At 39.2% G+C, this 11,364-nt stretch overlaps 2 protein-coding genes and 1 pseudogene across 5 annotated transcripts; 1 reads left to right on the forward strand and 2 right to left on the reverse strand.

The window, feature by feature from the left end:
• Positions 1-3,074, reverse strand: LOC125192061. 4 transcript variants are annotated; one of them, XR_007171318.1, is made up of 6 exons: positions 2,659-3,074; positions 2,086-2,304; positions 1,957-1,982; positions 1,602-1,880; positions 890-1,442; positions 1-394 (listed from the first exon to the last, which is right to left on the reverse strand). XR_007171318.1 is itself a non-coding variant. In XM_048089550.1 (4 exons), exons 1-4 carry the CDS (start codon positions 2,998-3,000, stop codon positions 1,679-1,681), a joined length of 789 nt encoding a protein of 262 aa, XP_047945507.1. In that variant the 5' UTR covers positions 3,001-3,073; the 3' UTR covers positions 1,493-1,678. The 4 variants fall into 4 exon arrangements, 1 of the variants encoding a protein (XP_047945507.1); XR_007171311.1 differs by having other exon boundaries at positions 1-481; XR_007171313.1 differs by having other exon boundaries at positions 1-495.
• Positions 227-1,391, forward strand: LOC125192217. The gene is made up of 2 exons (XM_048089767.1): positions 227-400; positions 858-1,391. The coding sequence occupies exons 1-2, from the start codon at positions 227-229 to the stop codon at positions 1,389-1,391; spliced, it is 708 nt and encodes a 235-aa protein (XP_047945724.1).
• A 5,770-nt stretch (positions 3,075-8,844) lies between the features above and the next one.
• On the reverse strand, positions 8,845-10,210 carry LOC125213405 (annotated as a pseudogene).
• Positions 10,211-11,364: the final 1,154 nt, after the last annotated feature.

Here is an 11,364-nt window from a genome sequence, read left to right on the forward strand (position 1 = left end):
TTTTCCCAACAATTACCTCACTGATAGTAACATTCACTTCACTTTATGAATAAACATGATCGACGGCGAATTACTTCTAGATAATTTCAAGCCACCTTAACGTAACCTACACCTAACCAATATATTAATCAACAGCTGATTAATTACATAGGCAAACAGTGATATCTCTACGGATCATAAATGAAGGATTATACACTATCTTCATCTAAGACTGGGTAATTCGGAAATGGGGCCGACATGGACGAAAGAACACTTGGATTTCATTCTAGTCCCCGCTGGTTTACTGGTCATGGTCGGATATCATATGTTTCATCTCCACAGATGCATCAATCGGGCTGAGACCACAGTTGTCGGATATGAAAACCACAACCGGAGACTTTGGGTGTCGCGATTGCTGGAGGTTAGATATTGTTTTAGTTAGTCTGTCCCCCCAACTTTCGTGTGGAAAAACTGTCCTCAACGTACATTTTCAATTTAGAAACTGTCGATCAAACACTTTTCAAAAGTCAGGGATTTTTTTTAAAGAGAAAAAAAAGCAAATTGTGGACATTTTTTGAAGAAAAAGAAGTAAGATTAATAAGGGCCCATTTCGTACCTTAAATTGGAATTGAATTCGAAAGAATTGTATTCTAATTTCAATTCCAAATTTTTTTGGTAAAAATTGATTAATATGGTAAAAATTAAATAATGATACGGAATTGTGTACGTGTGTGTGTGTTATGCGTGTGCGCGCGCGAACAATGTGTGTATTGTGTTTTTGGAATGTATCCAAATTTGCAACTATTTGGAATTCCGAATATCAATTCCAATTATGTGATTTTTGCACAATAACTAAGCTTAGATGAACAAATTTGCAGGTTGAAGTAAAGGATAGAAATCAGGCACTTACAGTGACAGGGAACTACTTATTTGCAGCGATGTCTCTAGCGTCCATCGCCCTTGTTCTCTGCTCGTTGCTCGTGGCATGGATTGGAAACTCGTACAACAACGAACCCGTAGCAGCGAGAGTCTATGGAAACATGAGTCCAACCATTGTTTACACCAAATACCTGGCAATTCTCACCAGCTTCGTGATTGCCTTTGTTTGTTTCGTCCACGCAGCAACGAGCTTCCTTCATGCCGGTTTCCTCATAAGCTTGCCCAACTGCGTAATGCTCGCGGGCAATGTCGAGAATGCAGTCATAACGGGATGTAATTTCTGGGTGGTCGGGCTCCGATCGCTCTATTTAGCCACCAATTTGATGCTGTGGATTTTTGGCCCGATTCCGATGTTTCTCAGCTCAGTGATCACAGTGATGCTTCTGCAGTTCTTGGATAGGAACACATGCCCACTGCCTCAGTATGCTCGGCCACTGAGTTGCGACCCTTACAAGAAGATCGATGATCACTGAGCCTGAGAGGGAAGATCGATGGACACTCGATTTTCTCGTGTTTTTCTTGTTCTATAAGACATGTATTATTGCTTCATATCATAGTCAAAACACAAAGGAAGTGGCAATAACAATAATACCAAAAATTTCATATAAATAATTGGGAAGTTTGTGATTCTTCTCTAGTGTGAAAGATCAATGATTCTTCATATACAAATAGAAGACACAAACCTGTCCAGTCCACTACCGTATCACGGCACAAAGAGTTCTCGAATTCTACGAATATGGCCATCCAATCGCCGTATCTATTACTGTGTTTCATCGGAGCTTTGATCCTCGGTGGCACTCGTTAAGCCAGAGTCATCATCTGGTTTTGGTGGCGCTTCGTCCTCATTCTCGGATTCGTCCATTAACGAGTTAAACGCAAGCTGGCCGGAGTAAAGAAGCAAACCTAGAGAATTGATACCAAAAACAAACGTAGCGAGGTAACATAAACCATTGATGATCGTCCTGCGCAAGAGGTGATCAGAAAAACGATTAGTTTAGTTCGAATAAGATGATTCACGTAGCAGCACAGCGCAATTACCTTATGGTTATGGTTATCTGTCGAACCTGGAAACGGAAAATTACAAAACTTTAGCATTAGTATTCACGTGAACGAACCCTTCCAAATTCGTTATCTCGAGCAATTTCTAAGAATCGAAGAGAAACATACTGAATAATTATCTGGAATTGCTTGGCGGTTGAGAGAAGCTTCAATCGTGGTCGTGAATTTGTACAGAATGAGTGCGAGCACGCCAGCTGCTACTGCGCCCAAAAACGCCTGCACAGGCGAAGGCGGGGACTTGGTATCAGCTGGCGAAAGCGTAACGGATTTCAAGCTATCCAACGCCTCCTCCTTGAGCGATTTCTTTTCACCAGATGATCTAAATTTCTGTTTCAAGAAAATCACCAGTTATTTGAAAGCTCACAAATTACAAGTTAAATGTGGATTCAACAATGTATACATTTATAACAATTCTCTCATTCACAAAATAAACAAGTAAAATTAGCTATGTAAATCATATATTTACACATTGCTAAATTATTCAACACATATCTCAAATTTCAATATATTCAATAAGCTAATATTGGAATTACAAATTTATAAACTAATCATCAATTATTAATATAATTAGATTAATTTATCGAATCAATTTAAAAATAAGAAAACTCAGCTGCGACTTTTATCAAACAGAAGATACGCAAAATTAGGGAAATTCTAGAGAGAGAAAAGCACAAACATTACCGTCTCTTTCGCACGCTTGGCGCGACGGCGGAGGGAGCGGAAGAGGAAAATCGTGATGGCGCCGGTGAGGAGTACGCTGGTGGCAGTTTGGAGAGGTGTGGGGTCGTCGTCGGTGGCGAATAGTGGGGAAATTGAGGGCGGGATCTCGACGGGGCCCTCCTCCGGCGGGGAGCTGGCGGTGGGGGCTTCGGATAGCTGCGCAATCGATAATTTGGGGGCGGAGCAGCGAGTGCATTGTTTGGTGGATTTGAGGGGGGAATTGAGGGAATGCGAGAATGGGAAGGAGGGGAGAAGGTGGATTGGGGCGGAGAAGAGGCGGAGCTGCTGCTGAGAAAGCAACATCTGGTGGTGGCTGATTTAATTCTTAGGATAATTTTGCTGTTGAATTTCGAAATTCTATACATTAGCGATAAAATGGTGGTACTATCTTGGAAACGAGTGGTACAAGTGTTAAAGCCTTATTTCAATATTTGTGTGAAATAAAACTCTATAATGCCTCTATTTTTTTTTATTATAGGTGCGGCAAATAATTATACATGTTGATTACAATGATTTTCTAATTAAAACACTAACTCAAATTGAGCCCATTCTCTCAGTTAATTCTGGCCCAACACAAGAAAGTTATGGCCCAACTTTGATCATACAATATTGTTAGTTAGAGAATGGACTACCCAAGATTCTTTATTTTTCTAAAATAGTACTCCCTCCGTCCCATAAAAGTTGAGTCGTATTCCTTTTTAGTCCGTCCCAATAAAGTTGAGTCATTTACTTTTTTAACAAAAGACAAAACATCTAATCACTATTACTTTATTCCATCATTTACTTTACTCTCTCTTATCTTTCCTACTTTTTTCATCTCCCCTATTTATTTAATATAAATTCTTAATCACCGTGCCCAAAAGTTTTGTCTCAACTTTTATGGGACGGAGGGAGTACTACTTAATTAATAACAATTTCTTATTTATCCAAAGTGATAGTGACTTGATCCCTAATTTATTCATCAACGATTGAATCGTCTTACAAATGAAGCGGCATTTCATCGATAAAATCATCTCAGTCGCTCTTATAAATTAAATTTTTTATTATTATTAAGCCTAATATAATGAGAAAAAATTTAGTAGTTTAGGTATACTATAGGGGTGTTCGGTTGACAAGACTAAATCTCATGATTAAATGTGTATCATGTTTGGTTCATAAGATTAACCTCTCAACTTAATCCTAGATGGATAATCTCATGATAATTAGTCATAGCCTCCCCCCTCCAACTAAAATAATCCACAACTTAATCCTAGATGGATAGTCTCATGATTATTAGTTATGACAACCGAACGTCACCTATGTTGACATGATAATGGGATAAGTCTCACTAATGATAATTTAACACATGAAATTACATGTGATCTCATATCCAATTAGATGTACAAATTAAACCCATTCACTTCTTATTATATATATAAAAAAAAAGTAGGATTAAAGTTGGATTTCAAGATCTAATGTCAACAGAAAATATCAACAAAACGTCACTTTTTAAAGATTCACAACCCTTACACTAGAAAAAACAAAGCGAGCTAGCTAGTATTGTATCATTATATTTATAGCCACACTCGCTCGACAAACAGCTCCGGACGAGAGCAAACATGAAGTCCGGTCTTGGTCCTCTTTTCTGCCATGTCGGACTCTTGAGGCGAGTCAAGGAAGAGGCAGATCACTGCACATTCATCGTCATCATAAACGTTATACATACGCCTCCATCTAGCAAGTGCTGCATTCACTACCGCTCGAGCTGCACGCAAGCATGTAGGGCATCTGGCCACGATAGCTTGCACATCCCTGTACAAGAGCTCGTCCCAAACCTGCGAAAAATTTAGAAAGATTTATGCCAAAATGTAGTGGAGTATGAAAAAAATGTACCCCGGCTGGCACTAAGACTACAAAGTCGTCTTGTTCCACGTTCATCACTGGAACGAATGCGTTATTCTCGTCTCTCATCCCTAGTACAGCTCCCGAGTCCCCAATTTTTCCAATTGTAAGATCTTGACCCTATATACAAATAATGCATTAATTGTTGAGTTGAGTGAGTTAGTTATAAGTAATGTGTATCAATTAGTATTGGTATTACCTTTTTCACTAAGTTGAGAGTTGTAGTTTCACTACAGACACAATCCAAATCTTTGGCCTTGACCTCAGAATCAGTTTCCCCAAGAATCTTGACTTCCCAGTGTTGACTCAGCAGCTTCGGAGGGAGGAAACTCCGGACACGCTTAGCAACGGGACGCAGGTCGTCGTCACGGGCTTGTGTTGTTGAACCAAACTTGCGCATAGTGAAGTTCTTGAGTGCATCTTCTCTTTTGGAACCATACTTCTGCAATGCAATTCATTAGTACTATTTGAAAATCATAAAATTCAGGTTAATGAGAATTATTCCCTCCGTCTCCCAAATTTTGTCACAGTTTGACCGGCCACGGATTTTAAGAAATGTAATGAAAAGTAGGTTGAAAAAGTTGGTAGGATGTCGGTCCTATTTTTAAGAATTAGTTTTATAATAAAATGTGAATGAGAATAAGTTAATAGAACGTGGGATCCACTACCAAAAAATGGTAAAAAAAATGAAATGTGACAAATTTTGTGGAACGGACGAAAATGTGTGACAAAATTTCAGGGACGGAGGGAGTAATCAATTGAATAAGTGGTATAACCCCCCAAACAAGCATGGCTCTCCTGCCTCGCTGTGAAGAGGGGGTGGCGATCTCAGTCAGCCGATTCGAGTCACGATGCTCAGATGATGTCGTTGTCGAAAACTTCCACTTCTTAGCCATCATGTGAGAAGGGGGCACAGGGCTCCTCTTACTTTCGCACGATAAGCACAATCCCACCCGGATAATGTTCTACAGTTCGCCCTAGCTATACGTCACACAAAGTATACTATTACTAATTAATTAATAATCACTCCCTTCACCTTACATCAAAATCAAAGACCAGTTAACACTAGCTATAGAGAGAAAAAGATGATGAACCACAATACATACATTTTTTTTCAATTTAGTAATTAGTAGTATTTGAAAATCATAAAATTCAGCAAATATCCACAAAAACCACCATACATGTATATGCAACATAACTTGTAAAATGATTAACTGTAATCCTTTTTCTAACATAACATTCATACAATTAAATAATGCTTTTCTACTAAAATCCAAAATCCCCAAGGGTTGAAACATTAAAAATCTATGACAAAATATTCCTATTTAAAATTGGTCACGAATCGAATTAAAAAACAACAACAAACAAGGTGTGTAGCGTAACTGAAATTGAACCTTTGTTGAAGGATTAAAGATGAGAATTTGATTGACTTTGGTTTGGAAGAGGCAATACAAGCTTTTACACTCCACTAAATATATATATACTCTCATACAAATTTGAAATTTGGATTTGTTAAAGTGGTTATATATACAAGGGATACGATTTTGAATGTTTTTATGGTAGTTAATTATGAGAGGATTAAGCTTTTCACTTTAACGGCTAGTGAAAAAATCCACAAAATAATCACTAGTTGTAAAATTAATTTTTTGCTATCCATTTTAACCGCTAATAAAACAAATTTAATATAATTAATAATTTTACATTATAAAATATTTTAGTTGAAGACTTACTAATGACATTTTGTATATTTTGCATGCCACATATATAGCTAAAGAGTTGAAGATACAATTACTATTGATGAGACAATGTCTTAAATACAAACTATTAATGTGTTGAACTTACTTACCTTCTTTGACCATATGCACTATCACTTGTATAGTAAAAAAAAATGTAAAATAGAGGAAACAATTAAATAAACAGAGATTTTGGATTTCTCTAATAGTTCAAACACTAACTCAAATTAAGCCCTCTCTCTTAATTAATCCTAGCCCAGTACATCTAAGTTATGGCCCAACTTTGATTATACAATATTTTTAGGTAGAAAATGAAGGATTCAATATTCGTTAATTTCCTATTTATCAAATGTAATGTTGATTAATTCGAATCCTCAATTTATTAGTCGAAGATTAATCGTTTGCCAGTTGGGGTGCGGGTTAAAACTCTTAGATCTTATTCCGCACCGACTTGGTGATTATCCTAACTCCTCGATATAAGTATGGATAACTCACTCCCTTATAAGGCCTTTTAAGGCGAGTGACTCATTTCTAATATGGTATCAGAGTCGGCACAAGTCGATGATGGATTTTATCTCTTTATCTCTTCTCTTGTCTATCCACGTGATGGAAGTCCGATATGTCATTCCGGCCCACACGTGAGGGGGTGTGTTAAAAATCTTAAATCCTAGCTGTGATGTTCCTAGCTCCTCTATATAAGTATAGATAACCCTCCCCATTATAAGGCATTTTAAGGGTGAGTGACTCATTTCTAATAGTGCGTTTCTCCATTAAAATCTGCTCATTCACTCTTATAAATTAAGAAGAAAAATACTATGATTAAGGCTAACATAAGGGACGCTAGAAACTCTTACAAAACAAATTAAAATACATCCATCTCATTTGTGACATCATTGATAAAAAGATACAAAAGATGAATATAAAATAAACCGAATTATCGACTCTTAATTGGTTGCTTCCATATATTATAAATTTTATGCATATTAAAAGAAATCTAAAAATATAACCATTAAAAATCCTTGTATTGTAGTGATTAAATGGTATGCAATTTTTTTCTTATACTAATAAAATATCATAATTTATATTTTCGATTTCATTTAAATATACTCCATGTTGTATAAAATACGTATGCGTATATCGTCTGAAATAAGGAAAAAGTACCCAAAAAAGTATCGATAATTTAAGATTGTAACCATCTGAACCGGCGGTGCCGCCGGCCAACTGCGTGAACCACTTGATTATTTAAATCGATTGATGGCTTTATATATATCAACTTTCCTCAGTCATTTATTTTTTGGTACGTAAAGATCCTCAATCATCCCAATTTAAATCGGTTTGATAGCGTTTTATTCTCAACTTTGTAAAAAATATTTTTAATTTTCTTTTCAGCACATACCTTTATGTTAGTTTGTTGTGTTTTCGGGTTACGTTTGTTATTGTTGTTAAGGTGCGAAAATTTTTTAACCTTAGACTCCAACGAGTTGAATCAACTTTTTCCGCCTAGATTTTACACATCGAAACTTTTCATGAAAACGCTATAAGTTGAGGATATTTTTTGAAATATTTTCGGGACGTAAAACATACTCTCTCCATCTCTCTAAATATGAAGCATGTGCTTTTCGTCTTGAATTTTATACAGTATTGTTTTGTGAGTTAAGCGGTGAGAGAATAAGTAGTGAAAGAAAATAAAGTAGAAATTATATTGGTTCCATTTTAGGAGATGTATCATTAAGTAGAACAATTAAAAAAAGAAAATGTTTCCCACTTAATGGAACAGAGCGAATATATTATAAATATAACCCTTTCCAAAACCATGGATGGACAGTTCCTACCCAAATACTACAGCTATGGCATCATCGTACAATGAACACAAAACCACAAATGAAAGTCTTGTGCACGTTGCAAATAAATGAGACGGTTATTGGAATACAAGTCATGTTTGGTAATCTCAATTCTCAACACAAATTGGAATTATCAAATCAAATGAATAAAAAACGAAGCTATACCATGTGGCTGAGTATTTATTTAATTATTTTCGTCCAATCCTAGGTTTGACGTACAATCAAGCACCACATAACAATTAATCCAGTGTTAAGGCAAAAAGAAATTAAGAGTACATAGTTAAAAACAAAAAAAATATAATCATTGAAACAAAAATAAAAAAAACAGTCAATATCGAGGAAATTAGATTGTCAAAACTCCAACATTATGTGATTTGACTGATTTCCATCCATAACTGTGTTATTTTTTCATTGATTGCATAAACAACATACCCACTTCGTTCTATAGTAATAAAGTCATTTTGCCATTTTTTTACGTTTCATAGTAATAGAGTCATTTCCTTTTTTTAAGTAAAAGTCAACACATTTTTCCACCGTTACTTTACTCTTCTAACTTTATTCTCTCTTCATCTCTCTACCTTTTTCATTTTCCACTTTATTCTCTCTTTACTTAACTCGCTTAATACAATTTTTCTTAATCTCCGTTCCGAAAAGAAACGCATCCATGAGTATGGAACGGAGAATGTCCAATAGTTATGCAAACACTTATTTCATGTGAAATATGTAAAAACATAAAATCTAAATTAGTTGATACAAGTGTTGGATAAAAGCATCAATGTAATTCTCCATAAACCCTTCCTCACCAAAGGTCTTCCTCCACTTTGCATGATTCCGCCTCACCACCTCCGCCGTCTCGCTCCCCTCATCCATCACCGCCCCGATCGCCGCGCTCAGATCCTCCTTCGCGAACCACCCCATATCCCCCCGCGCCACCTCCACCGCCACCCCCAGCTCCGCGGCGAGCAGACGCGTGTTCAAAATCTGATCCGCCAGCCGCGGGACGAGCACGATCTGGCAGTCACTCAGCAGCGCCTCCCACATCGACCCGAACCCGCAGTGGCTCACGAAGCACCCGACCGACGGGTGCCTCATTATCTCCACCTGCTGCACCCACCCCCTCCCCTCCACCCTCTCCATAAACCCCTCCGGCAGCGCCTCCTCCACCGTCTCCGCCACCGCCACGAAGAACGGCCGCCCCGTCATCTCAAACCCCAACACCATCTCCTGAAACTGCTCCTTCCTTAGTATCATCTGACTCCCAAAGGCGCAGTACACCACCAATTTTGGCGGGAAATTTGAAAGCCCCGTGTCCCATTTCTCCTCCAGCTTCGGCCCCGAAGCTGGAGGAAGGACCGGACCGGTCAGGAGAACCGGTTTTTTGTACTGGTCGGACAAGTAGCCGCACATGCCGCCCTCCAGCTCGCGGCATGTGCGGACGCCGATGGCGTCGCAGCCGCGCATGGTGGCTGCGAACCGGGAGGCGCCGTAGTCCATCGCGATGAAGGACAGGGACAGCGCCTCCAGGCCGCGGAGGACGACGGTGGAGGACGGGTACCCTGGGGGAGGGGTCTCCAGTTCCTCCACCGTCATCGGGCGGTCGGCCGGGACGACGCCGATGGCCATGCAGGAGGCGCAGATGACGTTGTGGCAGACGGTTTTGGCGCCGACAGCGGCGGCGAGGGCGGGGATCCAATCGGCGAAGTCGTAGAAGACGAGGTCGGGTTTGAGGGAGAGGAGGAGGGAGTGGACTTGAGGGGCGGTGGCGTCGAAGGCGATGGCGAGGGGGTTTTTATGAATGATTTCGATGTCGGAGGGGGACGTGGGGGATTGTGATGGGGTGGAAGTGGACCAGGTCAGGGTGGAGGTTGAGGTGGCTGAGGCGGAGGAGGGGCTTTGGAGGGAGGAGGAAGGAGGTGGAGTTGGCTAGTTGGAGGTAGGGTGTGATGTGGCCCATGGCTACCCATGGGTACATCAAGATGTGGAGCTTCTTTGGCTGTGATATATCAGACATGGCTTCTTTCTTGTGTTGAGAGAGAGAGAGAGAGATATGGTCAATGGTGGAAAAGTTTGAGGAGGTATTAACATATACTGTACTGTATATGGTCATTCCCATCAATGTGAGTTGGTGAAGATAATAAGTGATTAATCATTACATTCTGATTCCTTTTTCCTTGCTTGCTTTTGCCACTAGCAAATTGCAACTTGCATCTGTTGTAATAATTGAATGAATAGAGAACTATAGAGAAGGAGCATAAACTGTGAAGCGGAAGCGTACCTTAATCCATAATGAATTGAAAGGCGGAATTGCTTTGCAGCGGCTATGGATCTTCGAAACGATCAGAGACGTCCTTCACAATAGTCCGCCGAGAGAATACAAAGATATTGAACGTTCTTCTGACGTCTGGGGCCTATAACCCTAGCTTATATTTATATTAAATATAAACCCCTTTATTTTTTATTCGGTCCCTCATCAAATAGAAAATCCCATATGGTATCTACACTTATTTTCATAACAAATAAATACACTTTAGCCCAAACTTTAAACTTTAATGGATCACTTTAATTGGGCAACTGAAAAATAGCCATATACATTAAATTAGTCATGTGGAAGCCCAAATTTCTAACAGCATCCACCCTTAATGAAGATGATTTCAAACCAGTATTTTCGTGTCTACAAAGGAGTAATTTTCTTGATGAAACTCATCTCCATTACCTGCAGTTTTTTATCCCAAATTCATGGGAAATTCTATTTAGCATGTCCATGTACGTACACAAACTTGGCGATCAGTTAAAACCAACCACTTTTTAAAACTTAATTTCACTTTTTGACGAAAGTAGTAGTCCAATTGTCACATGCAACAAAATCAACAAAATCAACAAGTTAAAGTTGTAGGGTAATGACAGTTGCGATAATTTAATGGGAAGGAAAGGCTTTATTGCTAAAACAATTCACTTGGGCAGTTGAAAGTGACGAGGTGAGCTGAGCAAGAAGAGTCCAAGAAGTCACGTAACACGAGTCTATTAACCATGAAATGAAGTAATTTCGGACAAGGAAGAATCCCACGCTCCTTTCCGTTCTTGCATGCCGCAGCCATGAGCCAGCTACGGACTGCTGAATTCATCATCACGCGAGTCGGTCTCCCCCTCTCTCAAAACTTGAAACCAGCCCCTACCGCACGGACCATTGAAAGCCACGCAGCGTCAGCGCGTGA

The sequence above is a fragment of the Salvia hispanica genome, chromosome 1 (genome assembly GCF_023119035.1).
Source record: "Salvia hispanica cultivar TCC Black 2014 chromosome 1, UniMelb_Shisp_WGS_1.0, whole genome shotgun sequence".
NCBI lineage: Eukaryota > Viridiplantae > Streptophyta > Magnoliopsida > Lamiales > Lamiaceae > Salvia > Salvia hispanica.